General features: G+C 40.9%; 2 protein-coding genes across 4 annotated transcripts in view; one reads left to right on the top strand and one right to left on the bottom strand.

Moving 5' to 3' along the window:
* Positions 1–359: 359 nt before the first annotated feature.
* Positions 360–7,250, top strand: LOC121860616 (phosphoglycerate mutase 2-like). The gene is made up of 5 exons (XM_042357844.1): positions 360–579; positions 2,377–2,609; positions 3,401–3,543; positions 3,811–3,932; positions 6,789–7,250. Exons 1-5 carry the CDS (start codon positions 480–482, stop codon positions 6,953–6,955), a joined length of 765 nt encoding a protein of 254 aa, XP_042213778.1. The 5' UTR covers positions 360–479; the 3' UTR covers positions 6,956–7,250.
* A 2,494-nt stretch (positions 7,251–9,744) lies between these two features.
* The window catches only part of LOC121860615 (clavesin-2-like), a 62,783-nt gene continuing 45,841 nt past the window's right edge, over positions 9,745–26,686 (bottom strand). For all 3 annotated transcript variants that reach the window (XM_042357841.1, XM_042357840.1, XM_042357842.1), the window contains exons 2-6: positions 16,105–16,513; positions 14,404–14,692; positions 13,683–13,857; positions 12,975–13,085; positions 9,745–12,812 (exon numbers count right to left, since the gene is read on the bottom strand). In XM_042357841.1, the coding sequence (XP_042213775.1) occupies positions 12,357–12,812; positions 12,975–13,085; positions 13,683–13,857; positions 14,404–14,692; positions 16,105–16,270 (1,197 nt within the window). In that variant the 5' untranslated portion in view covers positions 16,271–16,513 and the 3' untranslated portion in view covers positions 9,745–12,356. The remainder of the gene's footprint in view (positions 12,813–12,974; positions 13,086–13,682; positions 13,858–14,403; positions 14,693–16,104; positions 16,514–26,686) is intronic.

Here is a 26,686-nt window from a genome sequence, read left to right as displayed (position 1 = left end):
TTCATGCAATTTTTTAAGGCTATTTATACAAATGCCGTTGACTATATACAGTTTATTAATGATGAATACTGTAAAACGTTATAGCCAGATCATTTTAGTCTGCATTATTAAAAATGAGAATGACGCACGTACGAGTTTCGCATATTTTCAGTGTCAGACTCACAATTAAGGTTACTGTTGCTAAGTTACTAGTTCAATACAAACCTTTCGTTTTATGTTGATTGATTTTACGCAGTTATATAAATGAGAACTTAAATGATTTTTTTTAACAAGTCTAAAAACATCTTCCTAATAATTAAAATATTGAGGAAAATAGAGACAGAAGAAGAGGAGCGTTTGGCACCACTGTCAGGGACGTTGAAGGTCACAGCGGTCGAGGCAGCGGGCAGACGACACACCTCACAGCCGGCACTGTCTCCCTCCCTCAGTCTCCTTCAGTCTGTCTTTCTGTTCGTTGATTTACAGGACTCCTCTTCAAAATGGCCAAGTATCAGATTGTTATGGTCCGTCATGGAGAGAGCGAATGGAACAAGCTCAACAAATTCTGTGGGTGGCACGACGCTGAACTCTCCGAGCAGGGTGAGAATTTTGTTGCTTGGAGAAAAAAAAAAATCTCGGCAAGTAGAGAATGTATTCCACTCACTTCCTGGCAACTTAGACAGAAAGTCATCCAGATTTCAAATTACGTAGGTTTCTGATAGTGATTAAAGTAATTTAATAGAATATGGCAGGCTACTCTCCATCAATTCTCTTCAAAAGATAAGCTTAGGAGGTTGCTAATAGATTGAGATGTCTTGATCTATTTGTAGCACATCATATTTACTCAATATGATTACGAGGAGGAAGTACAGTTAGCTGTATTTATTAATGTGAATTACCCTTAATGGTTTGGTAAATTGCAGGTTACAGCAATCAAAGTGTCTGATATTTTTTTTTACCTAATCTAACCTAATTTAATATAAGAAAATGAGCATAGACAAAACAGTACTATCGATGGGTCCGACTAATTACCCAAATGTAGCCAAATATAGCCGGAATGAAGTCAAATAATGGTCCTAGATGAATAAATCGGACTGCTAATCACTTCTCGACTAGTATTTGGTGTCACAAAGTCACAAAAAATTGGTAAACTTAATTTAATCTGAGTTAATAGATCGAGTGCATGTACCTAACCTAACCTCGACTAGTATTTGGTGTCACGAAGTCACAAAAAATTGGTAAACTTAATTTAATCTGAGTTAATAGATCAAGTGCATGTACCTAACCTAACCTAACACAACACAACTCAGATTAAATTAAGTTTCCCAATTTTTTTTGACTGACACCAAATAATAATCGAGAAGTGATTCACAGGCCGAATTACGCTTGTACGACCATCATTTGACTTCATTGCGGCTACATTTGGGTACATTTGGGTAATTCCTCGCTCCGTCGGTACATGCACGCGATCTATTAACTCAGATTAAAGTAAGTTTTCCAATTTTTTGTGACTTTCTGACACCAAATACTAGTCGAGAAGTGATTAGCAGTCTGATTTATTCATGTACGACCATTATTTGACTTCATTGCGGCTACATTTGGGTAATTAGTCGGACCGGGAATGAGAGATCTTTCGGGCAGAATATTCTTTCTATTCCTCCTGGATTCATGTACCATAGATAACTGAATTATTTTCCAGATTTGAGCTGTAAAGGATGTAGGAATTTGTTTTGTTGGTTTCTACTTTTCTGCAGAATTTGCAGAATTAATCGTAAAGGTGTGCTTGGGATAAATACGATGACTACTGATATACAGTACATTACATATACTGTTGCAGTTTTTGATTGTGTCCTATTCTCTAAGGAATTTGACTAAATTGTGCAGTTGATCTCTCTTCTTTAGTATTTAAGTATTTCTACAGGCTGGTTTCAGAGAAGAGTTCTCAGGTTCCATGCTTGCAGCAGAACATTAAAATAATGTTCTGTAGTAGACGATTTCGAGTTGGCATCCATGAAGGTGGTCTTCATATATGGATCTGAGAAAATACGATTTTGTAGCTACACTCCATTCTTATTTAATACCTGTAATACCTAACTGATGAATTAATGTATAGTTAATTTGACCCAGAATAGCTGACAAAGCCATTAGAAGCTTGTATCCATTAGGGTCCTCATGCCAGCAGCATCTGGTGTTCCCTCAAATACTAACCAGACCCAACATTGCTAAACTTCACTGATCGGATGGCAAGTGGTGCTCTTGCAGCCTTTTCCTACCGCTTACTTTTTATCACAAAGGACCTATTGTTTCTTCCATACCACAGTAGTAGAGGAGTAAAGATAAGAGATAGATAGAAGATCTATGTTTCATTTCAATAATATTTTTTTCTATGATCACCAGGTGTAAAGGAGGCTCACGCTGCAGGGAAGGCATTAAAGGACGCAAGCTTCAAGTTTGATGTTGCACACACTTCGGTCCTTACTCGTGCCCACAAAACATTGTTTGCTATCCTAGAAGAGATTGACCAGAAAGACATCCCAATTTACAAGACTTGGCGACTCAATGAGCGTCACTACGGTGGTCTTACTGGACTGAACAAGGCTGAAACTGCCCTGAAGCATGGAGAGGAGCAGGTAGGATAAATAGATTGTTAGGTAGATGAAAATGCTCATCCAAAATACTGAAGGTAGATGAATTAAAGTGTACAGAATCTTGACTTGGCACCCTTAACTTGTCCCTTTGCTCTTACAGCAATCACTTTTCCATATACAGTATATTACATTCATACACATTCACATATTCCAGCATTGTTTTAGGTAACAAGAATATTTATTTTCATAAACATGATAATGAAAAGTGTTTTGCAAAGAAGAATTACAGGTCCAGGATCCTTTATCAACAAACCTTGGGGCTGAATGCATTTTGGTTATCAGATTTTTGTTTCTGGATGTTTATGCCTACTTACATTACAATAGCCTAGGTTTAGGCTAGCTTAAACAGGCCCAGAGCCAGACTTCCTACCTTTATTTACCAGTACATCACCACTTCTATATCTTGTATTTAAGCTATTTTGAAGTGTGTGATTTAAACTTCTGTGGAATATGACGAGTTTACAATACAGTAAAAGAGTAAAGTCGTGTTTTACAGCGCTAGCATTGTAATCCGAAACCCATGATGAAGAATTTCGGTAAAGTGACAACAAAACTTTGAGGTGAAAGTCTACAGTAAATGGGGAACTTTACCAAAAATCTTCATCTGTTTCAGAACATAAGGCATGGTAAGGTTAATGCGACTTCTTTCTTTGACTAAATTCCCCCCCCCCCTTTTTTTTTTTTTTAAATTCTAACAGAATATTGCTTTTGATAGTTTGGAATCTAAACTATCAAAAGCAAACTTTAGACGATTGTGTTTGTTTTGGATGTAGGTGAAGATCTGGCGCCGTAGCTTTGATGTTCCTCCTCCACCTATGGATGAGAGCAACCCACACTACAAGGAAATTGTGGAGGATCCCCGTTATGCAGATGGCCCCAGCAAATCAGAATTTCCCATGTTTGAATCCCTTAAGCTGTGAGTAATACTTAAATAGTGATAGTACTGTACTGTAGTATAGTAATAATAGAGCTAAATTTAAGTTATTTTAGTGGAGGCACATGCATCTTAACACATTATAAAATGCTTGTATTGAAGTTGTAGTTTTCAAGTACAATATTATATCTTAGTTCATTGAAGTTTAATAAGAGTGAAATTTTCAATATTCAAAATGGGTGAGGATTAGTTGACAAGATTTATTCTGATAAATATCTTGGTACTGATGCATTTTATTTTGGGAACCAGGACAATTGAAAGGACTCTGCCTTACTGGAATGATGTCATTGTGCCCCAGATGAAGAAAGGAGAGAAGATTCTCATTGCTGCTCATGGAAACTCTCTACGAGGCATTGTCAAACATCTGGATGGTGAGTACTGTACATATGCTGTATTCAGTATATATTTAAACACTGAAGATTTATGGTATGTGGCAGAGCACACAAAAATAATCAGTTTGATATGATCTATTAGCCAATTGCAAACTTGATTTAAGTTGCTTACATGTCAGAATTAGTTTGAAGGTTCACTTACAACTTAAATTGAAATGAGTTGGATCTTAAATGTGTGTTGCATGTTAAGGTTTAAGGTCTTAAAAATATATATAATAAGGCCTTTACTGATAACAACTAGTGGAAAAGGTTGTACAGTAGAGGTATATGCTACTGTGGTTTGGCAGGTGAAAGCCATGTTTATTAAAGTGATTTCTATTTCTGCTGTAATGATTGTTGAATCACCGGGGTGACCCGCCAGAACAGTAATCATTAAGGCTTGTGTGTATATATATATATATACAGTGACCCCTCGTTTAACGAACGCCTCGGTTAACGAACTGCCTTCCATAAGGATCTTCAATTCGGTTCACGAATTTCTTACGAACCGACCTCAACATGTTTTCGTTTGCACTGACCGGGCAACCAGCTTTAGTATCAGTCCGCCAATACATTAATCGGTTCTAGGGTTTAAATTCCTTACTATTTTAGTAAATATCAAGAATTTATACTATTCAATAATTTTAAAAGTTTAATATTAAATTTTTTAGTCATTTTAACAATTATTGAACATAATTGAAGGTAAAGTGACTAGTTTAATGCGCGGCATCCAGCCTCTTAACACAGCAAACAGGCGTTAGTCTCTCTCTGTTTTCACTGGAGGTAACATCTTGCTTGAGACTCTCTTCAACTAAACGCTTTTTTTCTGTGTTTCCAAGCAAATTATTGGTCATTTTGAAATATATTTTACATATTGACAATATATAATGCAGTGCAGTGTTGATTTAAAGAAAATAATCTTGAAATACACCAAGAGAACTAAAATTTTATGGGTGAAATGGTGCCATGGGGTGACTTCTCTTCCATCCCAATGCCTTCTCTTCTTCCTTCTCCTCCACCCCCATTCTAATTCCCATCATCATCATCATCCAGGAGCCTTCTACATACACACCTCAAAGTAAGTGAACTTTTCTACCATTTTTGTTGAATTTAGGAAATTTTCGGTGAGCTGGAACCAATTACCCAAAAACCCATTGAAACAATGGTTTCAGTTAACGAACTTTTCGGTTAACGAACGACCTTCTGGAACGGATTGAGTTCGTTAACCGAGGGGTCACTGTATATATATATTGATAAAATCACACAGGGAAAAGGGAAACAATGGAGCACCTTAGCTTTCGTCTTTATTCAAAATATACATTAGAGACAAGTCTAAAACAAAATGTTTTGAAGAAATTCTCTAACAGACTTTCATAGGATTTTCTGTCACATGAGGATTTTGTTTCATCCTTCATTGCATTTTCAAAATGAAAACATAATGCTTCATATTTATGTCACACTTCCGACACTGTTGGCTACCCACCTGGTGCTCAGAACACGGCCTATTTTACAAATATGTTGTTCTAGGAATCTAGTTGAACAGCACATTCAGTCAGTTGCCTCTGATTTAGAGGTGATCTGTAGGTGGTGATTGGAGGTCCAGCAGCAATGCACCCCTGCACAAGACTACTGTACAATATATGACATAATTACAGTATCCCTCGAGATACAGGAATTTTCATTAACAGAATCTGAAAAGTATGAAGCTGGTACTGTACTGTATTGAAATAATAAAGAGAAATTCTCAACAGAAAGTATCCAAAAGTTTCTGGAGTTAAGACTAGGGTCAGATGTATGCTACAGTACAGTACATTTAACCAACCTCCAATATTTCATTAAACACAAAATAAAACACTTGCCTGTTCAAATTACTCTAAATAAAGACATTCAAATGACCTGTACAGTAAAATGTCATACTGTACCGTGCATTATTCAAAGTGTTAACCATTTCAGCTAAGACAGATGGTTCAATAAGGCTGATGCCTAATCTTTAATTTAATTGTCACACTCCATGCTTGCACAAAAGTAGATTTTTTACTACAGAACAGTACAATATTTTTTACAAAATTTTCTTTAATCAAGACTATTGTATGACATAGAAAATATTTTCAGTTTTTTATTTCTTGGGGAGGCAGACTGAAGCAAATCTTGTTTCTGTCTTTTACTTGCTTGGCATTTGTTTGTTTTTGTGGAGCTGTGATATTTTGAAACTGGTGGCGGCTGCTATTGTCCAACTAGTTCCTCGCTGACCCTGTACAGTATTTCTCGTTATAATATAAAACTTACTCATGGCCAGAAATGTTCGAGTTATGTAATAGCATTAGTGAAGATACAGCCACTGTTACTAACCAACACCTGTTTCATACTGAATAGTCTATGGTTTCTTACCCAAGTTATTGAATTAAGTGATGGGTAAAAATGCAATTAAGGGGTGACACAAAAGAGGCATCTTTCAAAACTAACCTCCAAAGCATAATCTTTCTTTTTGATATCTCGATTGAAAATGGAAGGACCTGTACTGTCTTGTCCTACAAATACCGGTATTCCTTGTTTATTGCAAATACACTGTACATGCACCCAAGTTACTTACAGCTGAGAAAGATCAACAACTTTCTAGATACTTTATGCAGGAGAATAACTCGCATAATACATAAATGACTTGGTCCTACAACTTATGATGTAGATATTTATGGATGCTGGAATACTGTATAGCCTAATCACACGAGTGAAGGATTTCTAGGTACCATGGTGTTAGATCTGCAAGCTCTTGGTGCAGCAAACAAGTCACTTGAATTATGCTTTAGAATCTATCCTTCACTTTGTTCCTAAATCTGGTCCTTTCTCTTTGTCCTACAGGTATGTCTGATGAAGCAATTATGGGCTTGAATTTGCCAACTGGCATTCCTTTTGTTTATGAGCTGGATGTTGATTTTAAACCTGTGGTTTCCATGAAATTCTTGGGAGATGAAGAGACTGTTCGGAAGGCAATGGAAGCAGTAGCAGCCCAAGGCAAGGCCAAGTAATTTTAAATTACCCAGAATAGAAATGAAGTTTGTCACTTCTCCTACCCTTCTCTCCTTACTCACTATACAGTACTTGTAAAAAGCTTCAGAGAAGCAGGAAGAGCCCTTCATGTTCAGTGGTACAGATGGAATTTTGTGTGATGTGGATATTATGTACGGTATTGTAAAAATCTGTCTAGTCATTGGGATGAACTTAAATTAATCATTTGTCTTCATAATTTGTTATACTTTTGTGAGTGTGTATGTTTGTTTCTGTACCAATGTAGGGATAATATTTATTAAAGTTCATCATTAAGGTAATTTTATTTTTTCCTAAATTGTATGCATTGAAGAATTCTTGGAAGAATATAGTAGGTTGGAAAGATCAAGTAGACAGTTAGACCAGAGGAAATTTTGTCCTGCAGCAATAGGTTGGTCTCGATAATGATTTAACTCTCCTCAGTGGTAACCTTAATGAATCTTCAGTGTTGGATGATGCATAGAACCTCGTGGTGGAGGAAAGTTGTTCCCCCCCCCCTTCAAGAAAAAAAAATCTGACACAACCGCTATACTGTACTGTACCTAAATATTTAGATGAGACGTTAATTTAACTGATAGGCATTATGAATCGTCTGATAGATGCTGTCCTGAAATTATTGGGTTCAATTTGAGAAATGGGAAATGTTTCAACTTTATGGATTTTTTTTAATCTAGAGTTTTCAAATTGTTAGCATCCTATAAATACAATACACGTGCAGCACCAATAACTGGCTTTTGTGAGTGATCTCTCATCACCAGTATTTAAGGACGTTCCCAGTATAGCACCAGTTGTCAGTGTGTTGGAATGACTTTGAGGACTAGTATGCCTACTTAGTAACTGGTGGCATGTGCATTGGCTTCTGTGATGTGTGCTCATTAAAGGAAAAAATAATTGCTTCCATATATCTGTTAGTTTTGTATAGAGGTGGAATGAGATGATTCGGGCACGTGTAAAGTATGGAGGAGACCAATTGGGCCGAGATGCAAGAGTTGAATGTAAAGGGGAGGAGAGCAAGGGGTAAGACTAATGAGAGGCTGCAAGAGATCAGGCAGTATGGAGAGTTGCCATCCAATAATCATGACTAACTTGCACAGGCATGGAAAATGGCCATAAACTGGTAGTGGTAGTTATATTTAATCTCAGGTTTGGATCAATGGCTTTGAGCAATACATTATTTTCTATTCTGGCTGTGTAATTCCAGGTTCAGGCACAAATTGGAAATGTAGGATTAGTCTTTCATTTCTGAAGGAAATTTGTTGATGGACTGATCTGTTAAGGCCCATCCACACGATCGAGCAGTGCCCGGCGGGCACGCGCTAAATGCCCGTTATCGGGCAAAATTGGCGGACAAACCAGCGTAGTGCCCGTGCCAATCTTTGAGCGAAATCATGGTCCGCCTGCCTGGTGGTTTGCTGCCGGATATGGAGCGACGACTCTGCCAGACAAACGAGTTGACCCTGGGACCCCTTCACAAATATTAATGTTTTAATATTTTCATTATTAATAATCGATAAAACCGGAAAACCGACATTCCTATAATATTGTCATTAATATTCAACATTGCACAAGCCTGAAATCCAAGACACAGTGTTATTATTGGAACCTCACGTGACTGTCAAAAACAGCTGATCACTATGCCACCGCTGACCTCGGGGGTCGGGGTCCTCAAGTCGGTGAGGTATGAACAGAGATACTGACAGAACGTATGCTAACACTTTGTAAAACCTGAGTTAAGTACTGCAAATGTGATACGTATATGTTCCCAGCTCGGTCCAGATGTCCAGTGTATAACCAAATAAGCTTATGCAATGTACATTATTGGCGTGACAATAAACGGGAGATTGTTTATGTATTATGTAATGAGGACATTCGTGTGTGTTCTTCGTTCCTGCCGCTCTCCTCACTCTAGTCCCACAGCTTCCTGTCTATGCAAATCATAATTCTAACATTATTCAATGAATTTTTATGTACTACAAATCTCACCTGCAAGTAATCTTCCTTGAGTACTTCATACATGACTTGACAAGTTGCAGGTATTATGCGAGACAAACTTTGTTTTGATATCCTCGTTCTATATTGAAGTGACGTGTAGGTGCACCCAGTTGAAAGATATATGAGCATTGCCTCTAGACGAGTCTCTGCAGATATACTCTCCCTCATATACAGTAGGTATCCTGTTTTTTTATATATGGTTCCACTTTTGCTAGAAGTTTGTAAAATGTGTTGGGGTCCATTCTCATGTAATTGGTGAAGTCTTGCTCATGTCCATCTTGCAGTTCACGTAAAATCGTGGCATGACTTCCCAATACAGTACTTTTCTTCGACCTAACCACTCTTTGCACCATTCCCTTTTCTGCATTTGGTTCTTCTTTTTGCACATAGAAGCAATTATTATAGTACACAGCGCTATGCTCTTCGCTTTAACTGTCCGGCGATTATTCCTGTGACACCATGGTGATTGTACCGCACCCGCCACTGTCGACCACCTACTAGCTACAGGCGCCCGACTATGACTGCCTCCTACCACCCCCGTGTGTACAACAACACACAGGCTTTGCCCGGTAGACGGGCAAAGCCCGCCGGGTACTGCTCGATCGTGTGGACCGGGCTTTAGCAGTACAGTACAGTACTGAAAATAGAGAAAACAATGTATAGTAATATCAAGATGAAGAGAAATACTGTATGAGGTATTTTTTGGCAGTAGCAGTTTTAACCTCAAAAAGGATCACTCCTAAAATTATCAATATAAAGGAGAAAAATTTTACAATTATTGAATTTTGTAAAAAAAATTTATTTCCTAAAAATAGTCTTGCCTACATACATATGCATCTCATGACCAGGTGAACATAGGAATATTTTCAAGGTGCTTCTTTATTTATTACATTAAATTTCTCGGCATGTCCAGACAGCCATACTCTTTCTACTGTGGGGTTCTGTATACATGTACAATATATGACTGAGAATGCATTTCTATAAGAGAATGGGTTACTGATAGATGTTACAGAAATATTCAAGATAGAAAAATATAAAACAGTGGCAGTTTCACCCAAACAAAAAGGTGTTGTACTGAAGATACATATTCTTGTGATAATGTATGCATCGGTCAAAACATTACAGTACAAAACCTTTAACAAACTACTGTACTGTACTGCTTGCTTCATCAGGTGTAAGCTAGTAATATTTATAAATAATAGACTATTGCCTGGAAGCATATTTCAAAGAAAATTAAAATATAACACCTGCCATATCAAAATGTTGATCACAATAATAAGGCCTTTATTCAGATTGTGCAGTTAAGCTCAGCAACACATTCAAGGAAAAGCCCTAATGCACTCTGAAGAGAGACATGAGCACATATGTAATGTGAGATACAGTATTTACAATTACCTGTATGAAAAATAAATCAAAGTTTGATGGTATGTGCTGAATATAGTAATGCAGTGCCAACACTGGTCAATACTATAATTTTAGTTGTAATATTATTCCAAGAACAGCTGTATGCACCAATAGATTGTGTGCACACAATAAAGCTTCAAAATGGGATTGATACTTAAATACAGCACCATAAAGATGCACTGTTATGGCTTAGCATTATGCATGTGATCACAGTTGAGTCAGTGAGTACTACTTTTCTTTGATAACTTGAACAATAATGTTCATGTGTACATCAACTGTATTTAACCTGTTTAACACCTTGATGTTAATATTACTTGACTAGTCTTTGGCTTCAAATTTGAAGAAGTGTTGGGTATGTAATTAATCATCAGAATACACAGCTTCACACTGATCATTTATCATGTGAAACAAATAACTTTATGGAACTACAATGATTTATATTACTTTATTGTAGACATTTTTCTTTATCTTTTAATTGTTGCTGACAAGTCTACACCAACTCACAACTGCAGTATACAGTACAGTATATGAACAGCTGGGGATTTCGAGGGCATAGTTTTAATAATGTCAACACTCAATGAGATAATGTTATTTGCATATATATTTTTTCTACATTAAATTTTTGAGTGGCACCAACATTGAATAAAGGTGTACAGTAATAAGAAAAAGCCACTGAACAAATGAAGGCCTCTGACCATTCCCTGATTCAAAGAGTTAACATCATCTAGTTACCGTATTGACTTAAACCTACAAAAGTTGGGTCACCCCCGAAGAGACAACCCAAGGTGTCATGGTGTGGGAAGACAGAGAACAGATACAGCCTTACAAGTTATTAGAGAAACCACAAATTTCAGGCTACTTTATGAAGTTACAGCATTTTATTGATATGTTGGCTTTCCTATTATATTATTTAGATGTCATAGCATACAGTATTTGTTTACTCTTAATATGAAAACTTTTTAGAGTAGTGTACTGTATTTTGATTAAGAGAAAAACAATATTGTATTAATTTGAACTTGTGTAAAGGAAGTTTAGATGTCCATATTCGATATTGAGCATTACAGTACTATGACAAGAATCCTTTTATATTTTTTATTTAATGAATTAAAGGCAAAATTACTCTTAATCAGTCCTGTGGGTAATACTGAACCTAGCTTCTGAAGCTATAGGGTACATTTTTCAAGAAATTTTTTTTGAAGAAAACGTGTTTCTTACTTGTGGGTTCAGGACAAAAATTCATTTGGATTTACAAGAGTGATTTTTTCCTCTTACAACATGAAGTGATTTATGTTGTGGGTGTGGGGCTGGTTTGTTTTCATTTACTTTAGTCATTAATACTGTAGACCCAATCTATAAAAACAAACACAGTGGTTTGTTCCCAGATAAAAGCACAGTTCATTTATATTTTTTCTTCATTTGTTAATGAAAACAAACTAGTCACTGGTGAAGGCAATGTATAAGTGCCTGTTTGCTAGAGAGGAAAATAAAAAAAACTTATAAACCCTAAAAGTTTTCTCTGTCTGTAAGAAACACTCTTTCTTCTCCACAATTTGTTATAAGAATGTGTAGTTTATTTATAAAACTTACCTTCATTATTACCCTCTAGTGCATTTTGGACCAAAGCAAAGTACAGTAGTAAAATGTAAACAGTGGTAATGTGATAAAACCTCCTCATTTATTATAGTAAAAGCAAAATGCATAAATACCCTTTAAGACTCTCAACCCAACATGCAGAATACTATACGTTGAACAGTGCTTCAAATCATTATGACTTTTGAAACAAAACTTTTGTTCAGGTACTGTACAAACTGCCTCCATCATATGGGGGGAGATTCTTCTTGGACCACCTTATCAGAAATATAGGAAATGGTACAGAGCCTGTGACTTACAAAAGAATGAACATGATTTGGCTACAGTAGTTGTGCTTAAATATTGTCATACAATGACCAAACTCTTGCTCTTCACCAGCATCTTTGACCTTCGACACTAGTGAGCCTTAAGTGCCACATCTTCTCCCTCACTAGCATTCCCATTGGTGGTGGTACTCTCAGAACCAATGTTCCCAAAGATCAATGAAGCAAAACTGGCTGATGTTGTTGGGACATTATCTGTCTTGTTTACCAATGGGGTGCTCTGTGAGGCTGAGGTGGTGGTATTGGCAGTAGACGAGGAAGATTCATTGAGTGAAGAGGTTACATTGGATGTTTTTGGGGAACTAGTTGAAGATTTTTCAGTGGGTGTCTGTACTTGTGTGGGTTTCGTAGAAGTTGAGCTGGTCATAGTATTATTAGACTGCAGGTTCTGGCTAGGTATGTAGTTGAGCATGGTGGCAGCCCAGGTGTGTGCATGGTATTCTCCACCTTCACCACCCAGCTCAGCAGGAAGAAGTCTTGGTGGTACCTGAGCATGTAGAGTTGCTAGATTGTTCCCATGTACATGTATCTGCAACACAAAATAATTTGTTATATATGGTGGGCAAAAAATCTAATAAAATGTTTACTTACATGAATTTTGCGTTGAATGTAATGAAATTACACTTGAAAAATTAATTATTCTAATCATTTGGCAACAGTAGAGATCCTGATACAAATTCAATGAACTAACCCTGGAGCGAAGTTTTTCCTTGAGGAAGGGTCGAGCGAGACTCAGTGCTGCCTCCACATACCATGGTTGGTTGACTAGGTGCAAAGCTCCCAAGCGTAAAGGAAATGCATCCTAAGGAAAAGAAGATTTTATTATTGTCAAGATTAACATTGGATTGACATTAATTAATATTGAAGAATTAAAAATCTACATGTTTGCGAATAATTTGTGTTAGTTATCTTAGTCAACACGATTCCTCTCTTGAACATAATGGCAGTTCTTATACTACACTGGTATCTTTCCCACCATTCCCTGGCCCATCAATTCCAGAAGGGAAAAGTTTTCAGTGATATGAATGTTGCTTGTTAAATTGATCATTAAAAACTGTATTCCAGAGATCAGTGCTACCATCATTCTAGATATTGACTGGTTACACTGCAGTGAGGTCACACTTGTGGATGCCTGTCTTTTATTCTATTATCATCCTTACAGGAATTAAGAAAGTTTTCTACTGTAGTGTCCTCCACACAATTACTGTACTGGATTATCATTAATATAACACATTGTGAGCGTCCGAACAAATTGTATTAGAAGATAGCCACAATTATCTTTTGAAAATGCACAGGTAACTTTAATACTGAAATCTCCTACATTTCATTGGTGCCAAAAGTACACAGAACACATTGTATACTGTATATGTACAATTAAACTTTTTAATTCTGTATTTACCTGAAGTCCATCTAGCATAAGTCTAAGAAGCTTTGGTGACAAACTTGTGGTGAGCCTTGCTGGGAAATTTGACCAATCAAGAATGGCTACTACACCCGCTGCTTGAACTGCCTCATCTTCCACCAATCGTTCCAACGTTAGCAGGACAGCCTGGTATACGGTACGCACATCATATCTGAGAAAATGTAAGCTGTAAGTGAGCTTTGTGAGTAGAAAATTAATTTGCTGAAATTTCTGGTGCAGTACCATATTTGTTTGAGACAAGTACAGGTAGTACAAATTACTTGAGTTCACCTCATGTTGTTTGCAGTTGAAGGTTTTAACTGTACTACTGTGTTACAGTACACACTGAATTACTGTACACTATATTAAGACCTACAATCATAATGATGCTTTATAGAAAAAAATGCTACTTTAAATATATAAAATTTGACATTGTAACCCCTTGGGTACTCAGGTCTCTCTCTACTGAATAAAATCGTCTGGGCAAAAGACAAATAAACTACTGAATTAAAAGTGACGTCCAGTAGTGAAAGGGTTAATACAGATAATAATCTCAATTCATTGTAAATCACTTATTTGGCATCTGAGCCTAAGTTTGTTAAGATGTTTAAAAACAAAGCAAAATCAAAATACTGTACTGAACAGTACTGTAGAGTTCGTGTTTATTTAACATATTTCTATTCACTGCATGTAAACTTCCTAAATATATTTTCCTTACCTAGAATGGTCCCAGTTGCTGGCTAAAAGCACAATGATAGGTCTCCCACAAGGATCTCTCTCTGCCAACACCCCAGGTAAGCCATCCAATAATGCTGTCTGTATTCCTGTCTCGCTGCCTCCGCCACCACATTCTCCTCCTCCACTCCCAACATTTAATCCACGGAACAATTCACGGTGACGTTGTCGGTACTCAAAGTAACGGCACAGGAGGAGGAAAGCATCTCCCACCCGGAATTTTTTAGCCCTTAGAAAGCGCAGCAAGAAGGGATGATCAGTCCTCAGGAATGCTGATATGGAGAGAAAAAAGTCAAATATTGTATATACAACACAGTACTGTATGTACTGTACAGTGGTGCAATGCAGCCCTAAATATATATGAAACAATTTCTATATATTTAAGAATGCTTTAATACTGTATTCTACTAGGGCACAGGGCCTATGAATGGAAGCAGGAGAGGAGAATGTGAATTAATTTTACACCTAAAAAATACAGAACATATGAATGGTCCATGTGTGGGTGGACCAGGGAAGGGTGAGGAGCTTTGGTCCATGTGTGGGTGTGGACCAGGGGAGGGTGAGGAGCTTTGGTCCATGTGTGAGTGGACCAGGGGAGGGTGAGGAGCTTTGGTCCATGTGTGGGTGTGGACCAGGGGAGGGTGAGGAGCTTTGGTCCATGTGTGGGTGTGGACCAGGGGAGGGTGAGGAGCTTTGGTCCATGTGTGGGTGTGGACCAGGGGAGGGTGAGGAGCTTTGGTCCATGTGTGAGTGGACCAGGGGAGGGTGAGCTTTGGTCCATGTGTGGGTGTGGACCAGGGGAGGGTGAGGAGCTTTGGTCCATGTGGGTGTGGACCAGGGGAGGGTGAGGAGCTGGTCCATGTGTGGGTGTGTGGACCAGGGGAGGGTGAGGAGCTTTGGTCCATGTGTGGGTGTGGACCAGGGTGAGGCTTTGGTCCATGTGTGGGTGTGGACCAGGGGAGGGTGAGGAGCTTTGGTCCATGTGTGGGTGTGGACCAGGGGTGAGGGCTTTGGTCCATGAGGAGGCTGGTCCATGTGGGGTGTGGACCAGGGAGGGTGAGCTTTGGTCCATGTGTGAGTGGACCAGGAGAGGGTGGCTTTGGTCCGTGTAAGTGGACCAGGGAGGCTGAGGAACTTTGGTCCATGTGTGGGTGTGGACCAGGGGGTGAGAACTTTGGTCCATGTGTGAGTGGAACCAAGGGAGGGTGAGTAGCTTTGGTCCATGTGTGGTGTGGACCAGGAGAGGGTGAGAACTTTGGTCCATGTGAGTGGACCAGGGAGGGTGAGGAACTTTGGTCCATGTGTGGGTGTGGACCAGGGGAGGGTGAGGAACTTTGGTCCATGTGTGGGTGTGGACCAGGAGAGGGTGAGGAGCTTTGGTCCATGTGTGAGTGGACTAGGGGAGGGTGAGGAACTTTGGTCCATGTGTGGGTGTGGACCAGGAGAGGGTGAGGAGCTTTGATCCATGTGTGAGTGGACCAGGAGAGGGTGAGGAACTTTGGTCCATGTGTGAGTGTGGACCAGGAGAGGGTGAGGAGCTTTGGTCCATGTGTGGGTGTGGAGTTGACACTTACTGTGCAGTCATAGAAGGGTTGATTTAGCCTAGTACTGTACCACACATCGGACCTATTACTGAAGGTTTTCATTATTCACGCTGAGGTAAGTTGACTTAGGGATAACTTACCCACGTCAGGTCTGGTTGGAAGGAGGGCATGAAGCTGCTGTATGGCATGAGTCTTGTCTGGCAGAGGTGTCACATCATTCTTGGTCTTCTCCAGACCCAAGTCATCACATGTGTAGGGAGAAGTCATGTGTCGGTTCCAGGGGCCGTTTAGCTCACAAACATCCATATCTGGGGGCGCCGTCTTGAGCGCTCCCCTAAGGGCAGCCCGCAGCAGTTTGTCTATGTGGTCTCACCCTACAACACACCCACCACACCCTGTGAGGATTTTTCCCTCACAAAATATACTTGATGCTGTATCCACCACCAGTTGACCCTTAGAATTTTTCAATGAGCTGCCTGCAACACGATGGGGCGTATCAGTCTTAGCGACAGCTTGACAGTTTCTCTGTCAAGGTGACGACTTACACATCTGAAAAAAAAGTAATTATATGAAGTTACTATTCGAACAAGCTACATAATAAATCGCATAAATTATTTGCACAGTATTAGTTACACTGTTTCAAACCATGTTAATACAAATTAAAACATGATAATGCATTAAGATGTAGAATATATATGGAAAAACTTAGTTTATGTATTATTTAAAAAAATATTTCCTTTATCAAAATAATACCATCACTACCCTCACTCAATGACGGCGACTCGCTCGACTCAATATCCCACAAACTTTTAATATCATTAAGCAAATTAAAAATAGTTACTCAATATTTACTTCCAGAAGTACCTTTCGTTACAGGCAACTATTAATTGAGTTGTTTTGACGGCAATATACCACCAGATTAGCTGTAACGGGGTGATTAATCTTCCATAGTTTTTGAATATTTGTTGTCTATTGTATTACCTGACGAAATTTACCCGCTTAACCCCTTGGGTGTGGAGGTCTCTGTGCTGAATAAAGTTGTCTGGCGTTAGCCAAATATGCTATTAAAAATGGCGTCCCGTAGTGAAGGGCTAAAAGTCCTAGTTATTGGAACACTACATCCGGGGTTGGCAACAATTCCATTAACATGATGACAGCAACATATCTCATTCAATATATCGTAAATTTATTTATAAAATTAATTATGTAAATTGATATTGAAATAAAAAACAAAAAAGATGTCAGAGTCCTATTATTAGTTCTGTAAATTGACACTTCCCCGATTCTCGTCTGAAGACTTACTCACAGACCCGCGGACGGCAGTCAAATTGGGTTTCACGTCACGACTCGAGTGTGTTTAGTGCAAATGGTAACGTGAACAGCTCATTTTTATGTGAAGACGAAGAAATTTAGTACTGAACAACTGCAGTGAATTTGGATCACCTGAAGAATCGTCACCCCAGAATGTCCACCTGAAGAATTGTCATCCCTGGGATGTCATGCCACATGAATTCTTGAAGGTAAGAATTTAAAAAGCTTCGTTTGCAGACGAGCATGGTCTTGATGTAACTCTTGTTCTTGTTCCAATATGATTCAATCGTTTGTGTGTGCACACCAGTATTCACATCCACAAAATTGACTGAGTGGTTCATAGTTCTGTGCGTGTATCCAAGACCTTGACTATTGCGGTATGCTCTCCACCGCATAACTTTAGAGGAATCATCACACAACAGTGGTAGGACGACAGTTTGGAAGGTATTGCCTGCCATGGTCGACTGATGATTAGGACTAAACATTTTTGAGCCCACTATTATATAGTCCTCCTACCTGACTGGAGGGTCCTGACTCCACTAACCCGATGATTAACAACCGTGGAGGGTCCTGACCCCACCTGGAGAATTGTCACCCCAGGTGTTGCCACCTGAAGAATCGTCACCCCAGGATATCCCACCTGAAGAATTGTCACCCTGCCGGACTCTGGGGTGACAATTCTTCAGGTGTCATTTATAACAAAATCAAGGTCTGGAAAATCCTGAACACCGAGTCATTGGACGACAACAACTGGACTTGGATGTTTTTGTAGAGTACCTTCACCTGAATTTTTAGAGGCCGTAGCAACTTCCATATTCTATCCTAAACTTCCCTTCCCCCTATTATTTTCCCTTTGAAACAGGGGCCAGAGGCTATGGTTAAGATTCAGTATATAGCGAGAAAGAAAAAATATATCTACCGTTTCTAGCGCAAATTTATATTTTTTATCGGTAACATGCAAAATAAACAGCTAGGGTGACGGGGAAGAGGGTAAAGATGGGACTGAAGTAAAATTAAATGGAGTAAAGCCAGTGACCCCTCGCTTTAACGTGAGTTATACAGAAGAGTGTTTCATTTATTTTGTTTGCTAGTGAGAGGTGGTCGATATGAGAAAATTAAAATTGAAGAACGTGAATTGTAGTGAAGGTTTTCACTTTTCCTGTACAATATCAATATTTCCCCGTCCATCCTTCAGTATCAATTTTCGTTGGCCCGGTCGGGGCTCCTGATACTCTACCCTGGAAAATTATATGGATAATTTGGGCGGTAATTAATTGAGTAAAACTGACAAGAATTATGGTGTCTTAAGTTGTGATTCTGTACTACGAATTGCAACCGAGAAACCCAACCTACCTAATAAATTTAATTGCAAAATAACTCGACACCACCATTATAATATTAGTTAATATAAACGAGGTACAACGAATATTGCAGATTGTTTTGCTCAAGAACGAAACACTAAAAAATAGAAAAATCACCACCTCCCCTCATATCTGGGATCTTTTCACTTTTTTTTTAAACAGCAGTTGTTCTACCGAGCTTCGTACGATTGTACCAGCCCTTCATGTCTACTCAGTATCCATCCGACTGGAAAAGCATTTTCTGTTGTAAGCTACAACCCTTATACTGTACTGCAGAGCCTTTGTGCACTACAACTCATTTATACTCAGAACATCTCTGAGGAACTCCCCCTCCACATATACTATATCCATTGATATTCCATCTGCAATTTATAACTATTGAATGCTAGTGACGGGACACGGTCTGGTGGAATGGACAATAAATACAGTACCTTTATAGAATATCAGTCTTAAGGAGGCGGAAGTTATAATACTGGAATCTCGAATTTCAATCGAATTTTTTTGTTATTAAATCGAATTGCCAGTATCATTTTAGCTTTAAATTTATGGAAGATAAGTTGGGAAAACATTTTTATTTTGTTTCTAGCGAGACTATGTGGACAAGATTTCTTGTTTAAATATTAGAGAAAAATATTGGGCAGATACGGAGAAGTTTTTAGTGCCGGGTCATTACGGAGAGCAACACCGCCCAGCATTGATTTTGCTGTAATTAAACTGTAACACCAAGCTTACAGATTACAGATTGTCCACGAGGGGGCTAGTTTATTGGGCACCCCCTTACATCCTGTGCAAGGTGAAGCGCAGAAGCGTTTACAGCGCCCAACTGGGAAGCATGCGGAGTTCATGCTTGCCTTTATGACTCATGCATTAAGGGCGTAAAGGCCTGAAGGGTCATGGGTTTTGTCAGCAAGTTACATAAAGTGACAGTATGATGAGTGTGTGGGGGGAAATTCCCGGTACAATTTATCTGTTTATGGCAAAGTGTGGCAGGTCCCTAATAATGTCAAGTGCCAGGCCTGTCACTGGGAGGAGGGATATCTGGTCAGGGAGGGAAGAGGTGTTGGTAACGGCTGGGGACCTGTAGGAGGTGGTCATAGGGCAAATGAGGACCAATAGTTCTGTAAACTACCCCGGGCCAGTCCAGGTTAGAGTCGGCAGCGTGGGGTGACAACCCTCCCTCTCCTCTCCTCACCGCCCACTCGACTCGCTGCCTTGACAACGTGAGTTCACCAGCCGTCAGCAATCCCATCTGTAGGCATCGACCGTCTTGTCTAATCCAGCAGTTGTCGACAGTTGTCTAACCACTGGCAATTCTGTCTCTCAGGCGTGGACCATTGCGCCTTGCTGCCGTCTGCCATGCAGCTGCCCCTCAGATTACCGTTGACTCATTCATTACTCATAGACTACCATTCTAATAGCAGTCGACGCTGGAACGATTTGCCAGACTACCAACCACTACCACATACCTACCTAACACTACCACATACCTACCAAACGTTACCACATACCTACCAAACACTACCACATACCTACCAACCACTACCACATACCTACCAACCACTACCACATACCTACCAACCACTACCACATACCTACCAAACACTACCACATACGTACCAAACACTACCACATACCTACCAACCACTACCACATACCTACCAACCACTACCACATACCTACCAATCACTACCACATACCTACCAAACACTACCACATACCTACAAATCACTACCACATACTGTACCTACCACCACATACCTACCATACCACTACCACATACTGTACCTACCAACCACTACCACATACCACCAACCACTACACTGTACCTACCACACCATACCTACCACCACTACCTACCACACCTACTACCACTACCATACTGTACCTGCTACACCAACCACTACCACTACCACATGCTGTACTACCAGCCACTACCACATACCTATACTGTGCCTACCAACCACTACCACATGCCTACTACTACCAACCACTACCACATACCTACAGCCACTACTACATACTGTGCCTACCCACTACCACAACCTACAACATACCACATGCCAACCAACCACCCTACCACCACTACCACATACCTACCAACCACTACCACATACTGTACCACCACTACTACCACATACTACCAACCACACCACATACCTACCAACCACTACACATACTGTACCTACGAACCACTACCATACCTACCACCACTGCAAACTACTACCACATACTGTACCTACGACCACTACCACATACCTACCAAACTACCACATGCCTACCAACACTACCACATACACCACAGACCACTACCACATACCACATACCTGCTAACCACAACCACTACCACATACCTACCTGCCTACCACACATACTGCCTGCAGACCACTACCACGCTTACCAGCCACTACCACATACTGTGTACACGAACCACTACCACATACCTACCAAACACTACCACATACCTACCAAACACTACCACATACCTGCTAACCACTACCACATACCTACTAACCACTACCACATACCTACGAACCACTACCACATAACTACGAACCACTACCACATACCTACCAAACACTACCACATACCTACCAAACACTACCACATACCTACCAAACACTACCACATACCTACCAACCACTACCACATACCTACCAACCACTACCACATACCTACCAACCACTACCACATACCTACCAACCACTACCACATACCTACCAACCACTACCACATACCTAACAACAACTACCACATACTTACCAAACGTTACCACATACCTAACAACAACTACCACATACCTACCAAACGTTACCACATCTTAATATCGCCACGTACAGAACAAATAACTTGTTTCTTTAAAGTCTAAAGGAGCTAAATGATAAAGAAACAGTTGTCTAGGGTGAAACAGGTGTTTGGTGAAACAGGTGTTGGGTGAAACAGGTGTTGGGTGAAACAGGTGTTGGGTGAAACAGGTGTTGGGTGAAACAGGTGTTGGGTGAAACAGGTGTCTGGTGAAACAGGTGTTGGGTGAAACAGGTGTTAGGTGAAACAGGTGTTCGGCGAAACAGGTGTTCGGTGAAACAGGTATCTTAAATAAAAGTCTTGCGTTCTGTTTCAGTTTCTGCCAATACTTTTTTTCCAATTAAGATGTTATTAGTGAACGGTCGTCTGGTACACAGAAACAGTAAAGGTAAGTTATATGTTGGACAAAAGCGTTGGGTAGCTTTTATGTTCTCTCCTGCCGCCAAGGTCCATAGCATCCCTCCACTGCTAACCTAACCTAACCTGAAGTAAAATAGGCAGATGCTTTCTCAGTATCTCTCAGAGGGAAGATAAATGAGTGGTGTAGATGCTTGAGAATCCTGACCAATCAGCGGCCGGCTCCCCTGAACACACTCGTGAACTTCAAGGAAAAGGTCGACACATAAACACTTCACGGTAAACACATTCTCTTTCTCTCTCTTTCTCACGACTCAACAAGAGGTGAGTCATTGAGTAAAAATATCTCAGCCTCCATTATGGTGTTTGTACAGTGATGAGTGTTTGGTTGTTAGGCACGGAGGGGTGGGGGGGTGGTGAGGAGGAGGGAGATGTCAATGAGGTAACAGGTAGGAGGGGGGAGGTAACAGGGGTCGGTGAGGTTACAGGTGGTACCAGTGATTCCCTGAGCACCCTCAGTATGTACACCATGATGCTCTTTCTGGTAACGTTATGGGAGAAAAATCGCCGCCAAATTACATCATGTTTATTATCAGTTCTTGGGAGGGCCAATGACCCTGTCTGGTTTCAAGGCAATCTATTTCCTCCTTCAGGAATGATCGGGTCGGTGGAGACGGAGGCTCAGATGTAGTCACACATGGTGAGCTAATGTTAGCGGCACCGGTGGAAGTGATTGTCTCATAATATATACAGTACAGTAGAGTGTGTGGCCATGGATGAGCTTCAACCTAGGTGTGTATGTTAGGTAAAGGCACACATACATACGTACTGGTTCACGGGTATACTGTACTGTATGTGTGTAGTTCAGTGTGTGTGGGTGCCTGTGTATAACGTACACAGATAAGTCAAAGCACATTTACGGGCACATGATACACGGACAGTACGTGTCCCCCACGTGCATGCCCAAGTGAGGGTGTCGCACGGACATGTCTGGTCTGTAGGTCTCAGTTCACTCACAAACACAAGAGCGAGAGTTGTGCCACACCACACGACCTGTTTACCTGTCCAAGAGGTACAGTACTACCATGGGTGGAGTGATGGAGGCGTGGGGGTGATAGGGGAGGGCGTGCACACGGAGGGAGTATGGGCGATTAAGGGCGTGCAGGATATGTCGGACGTGCAGAAAGTGACGGCGTGTGAATAGTGAAGGGCGTGGGAGTGAATGAGTAAAGGAAGGTGGGAGGGAGGGAGAACGGGAACGGTGCGGCCTTGAGCAGCGGTGTGTGAAGGGCAGCATGACTCACGGCAAGCCGGGGTGAAAAAATCCGCTGCCCACCGCTCTCTCTCTCTCGCCAGCAAGAAGCATCATCCTCAGACCACTCCATACATACATCACTGACTTGCGGTGTGTCGTACCCATAACGTCACCAAACCGCTTCTAAAAAAAAGAAGCTTCTTCCTCCTTTCTACATTTCCAAATATTAGGAGTCGGTCTCTAATGTTCCATCTCTGTTTCCTTCCTCTTGTCTTTCGCTCTGAATTACTCAGTATAAGCAAACTGTACTCCAAGCTTTGTCAATAAATTTGTGAAACTAAAACTAAGCTTCTTCTTGTCAATGCCTTCCCTCCATCCATCCTTGTCTTCCTTTTCCTCTCTCTCTCTCTCTCTCTCTCTCTCTCTCTCTCTCTCTCTCTCTCTCTCTGCTCGACTCAACATTCCTGGCTTTTGTTATCGGCGTCCTCTCTCCTCTGCCACGTGCTTGAAACACATCAGCTTTACCGGTATTACTTACTTCTCTCTCCCGGTGTGAACAGAAAGCTACCACCGTGTATTGTAGTCGTGTGGTATCATAATATTCGACCTCAGTATTATGGTCAACACGTGTTAACCTGTGAGAGACAACTGGACAAACATTGGGCAGATCAGAATGTCGTGTTGCAAGAGAGCCTGGAACACCAAGAGCACTGTGACTACTAGCTCGCTCACCTGCTTGGTTTACCACTGATTGTTGCCGTGCACAAACTCTCGTCCTGACTGAATGATGTTTAGTAACCTCAGTATATCAGCTTCAGAATTGCACGCGCTCACACACACACACACACACACACACACACACACACACACATACTGTACATCTAAAGTTAATCTGTTATCTTTGAGTTTAGTGTATATATTTTGCATAAATTATTAGCATATCGCATTAAAGACGCAGTATTTCACCCTAAATAATTCCTAAGATATTTTACACTAGTTTAGTTTAAATACTAACAGCTGCGTGTGTTTATGGTGGGGCAGAAGCCAACCGCGTATTGTTATATTGACGAGGTAATTTAACCTCTGTAGGAAGTTTGTATAATGAGACTGTGTGTGTGTGTGTGTGTGTGTGTGTGTGTGTGTGTGTGTGTGTGTGTGTGAGGCGGGGCAGAGGTGTACTGTCCCTATCTGTATGAGTGAGAGCTAATATGTGGTAACCCGGATGTTTACCTGTATATGCCCTCTTAGTCCTTCCTTCCTGTATAAAGGCTCCGCAGCACCCCCCCTCAGGGAAAGGAAGGAAGGAGGGAGGACCGGAGGAGGAGAGTTTGGGAAGGAGAGTCAAGGAAGAGGGAGGGAGAGCCAGGGAGGAAGGAGGGAGAGGGTTTAGGAGAGGGAGGGAAGACCGGAGGAGGAGAGTTTGGGAAGGAGAGTCAGGGAAGAGGGAGGGAGAGCCAGAGAGGAAGGAGGGAGAGAGTTTAGGGGGGAGAACCAGGGGGGGGGGGGACACCACAACACAGGTCCCCTCCTCGTCCTTGTGCAGGTGTGGTCGACGGGGATCTTGGTTAAGGTCGTTGAACTTGGTGAACTGAGAGAGTATAATGTCAGTCACCAACGAGCTCCAAGGTGTGGCCGCCCTCTGGTCCGGTCCTCTTCTTCAGGCACCAGAGTCAGCTGGTTTATTTTGCTTCACTTCCTCCTCACAACTTCCCCCAGACCTACTGTATGTATATTAACTGGTGTGATGTGAAGAGAATAGCTGTTGTTAGTGATTGATAACTCACACGGCACCTACTGTTGTTATTATCACCCTAGATGTGGCTGTATCCTCACCCACCGAGTAATTTCGTATCTTATTCCACTAACTCTTATTTTGCTTTATTATTTATACATTTTACGTAAAACGAAAGACTTGTGGACAGCGAACCATCCACCAGACCACTCGAGTGTATAGATTTTTGACCTGGGTTAGATTTAACATTAAGCCATTACAAAAATACACCATACCGCACCATACGTCAGTCACCATGTTACACCACACCACTCCACAACGCTATGCACAATACACAACCACAATTTACACCATACCACACAATACCTTCATTATCACAATATCACACAATGCATCCAGCCTCACCTCACAACACAACACCCCCCAGCCACGGCAGCACACCACACAACACTATAAATTACACTCAGACACTACACCCCGGCAGCAACACCATCGAGGTACAGTATAGCCAGACACAAATAGGAGAAGCAGAAGATAAAACACAGATGCGTCTCCCTCCCCCTGGCCCTGAATTTCACTATTTACATACATTAAAACTTAATTAGTTAATATACATGCCAACTTCCCCCTTTTCCTACCTAAAAATAGAAGGGAAAAAACCCCGAATGAGGTCAGCCACAGAAAAAAGTCGTAGAAATTCGTTGCTTCCAGTGAAACATTTTTTCCCTGCGTGTTTGTTTCGTGTCGTGGTGAGTTGACGACCCCCAGGGAACCGTGAGTGAGGGCGTGGTTCATGTGTACACCCCTCCCTACCTCACCTACCTTAGCCCCCACCCCACCCCCCTCCTCCTCCTCCTTCACTCCCCTCACCAGGTAATGAGACGTCAACACTATCCCTCTTGACATCTATGAACCCAAAAGTCTATTTACTTTACCTGTGGACCAATTAAACTCTTCGTGGGTCACTTTACCTTTACCGGGAAAAATAAAACCTGAGCCAGCACTGTCCTTCCTGGCGGGGATATTGCAATGTGTACTTTATGTGGACATATTTTGAATACAATGCCTCTATTACTTCCCTTATAAACGAAATACATAGTTGTAATAAATCTCTCTCTCACACACGCCTCTCTGTCCCTCCAGTATAAACTTTATACATCGGTAATGGCTGTATGTATGTCAACAGTATACTTGTAATTTAAAGCTGGAGGAATTGTTATATTTAGGTTTTTTTTTTATCTAATACTATCAGTTGGTCTAATTAGAAGGGGATCCCCACCTTGTCCAAAACCCCAAGTGTCGTTTCCGGCAGCTGGAGTAAACACAGACAAGAGAGACTGTCAGCAGAGGTAAAACTTATTGAAATACCTGTGAGCCGACTAGGTTGATCAGTCAGTTGTGTGATTACCAGTCTTGACTGATTTACTAATTCACTCATTCTCTGAGAGAACTTTTTGAATAGTCCTTGTTGACGCTGGTGATATACTCTGTTCATGGTCACTCTTACATGTTTGTATACAATGACCCGTGCTGAGGAGAGGGGTAACTTCCGTAGCTGCTGGGCCGAGCAAAAGCTAGGAGCTATTGATTGCTCGTGTTGGCATTATTTATGGTGCCAGCTTTAATCTCGTTCCTTGCACGAAACACACGTACAGTCACGTGTAAACCTACGTGGTGGTGTAGTGTGTGCCCCCCACTGTGTGTCATAAGTACAGTACACACACATCAGAGTAAGGTACCCAGGGAGAGTCCTCTACACCGACAGTCTATCTCACGTAATTTAATGATTCATAAACAACAGTCGAGGTATGAGTTTTAATTACGCCCGGACAGCTTCATTGCCTGCCTTTCCTGACCTCACGGATGGATCTTTACACGCACCCAGGTCTTAGTGTCCTTTTTGT

This window comes from Homarus americanus, unplaced genomic scaffold (genome assembly GCF_018991925.1).
Source record: "Homarus americanus isolate GMGI-L3 unplaced genomic scaffold, GMGI_Hamer_2.0 scaffold11150, whole genome shotgun sequence".
NCBI lineage: Eukaryota > Metazoa > Arthropoda > Malacostraca > Decapoda > Nephropidae > Homarus > Homarus americanus.
Note: the sequence above shows the minus strand (reverse complement) of the source record. Positions and strands in the feature narration are given on the sequence as shown.

Coding starts and splice junctions, on each gene's coding strand:
- LOC121860616 (XM_042357844.1), top strand. CDS start 480: ATGGCCAAGTATCAGATTGTTATGGTCCGTCATGGAGAGAGCGAATGG. Junction 580..2,376: donor CGCTGAACTCTCCGAGCAGG/GTGAGAATTTTG, acceptor TATGATCACCAG/GTGTAAAGGAGGCTCACGCT. Junction 2,610..3,400: donor TGAAGCATGGAGAGGAGCAG/GTAGGATAAATA, acceptor TTTTGGATGTAG/GTGAAGATCTGGCGCCGTAG.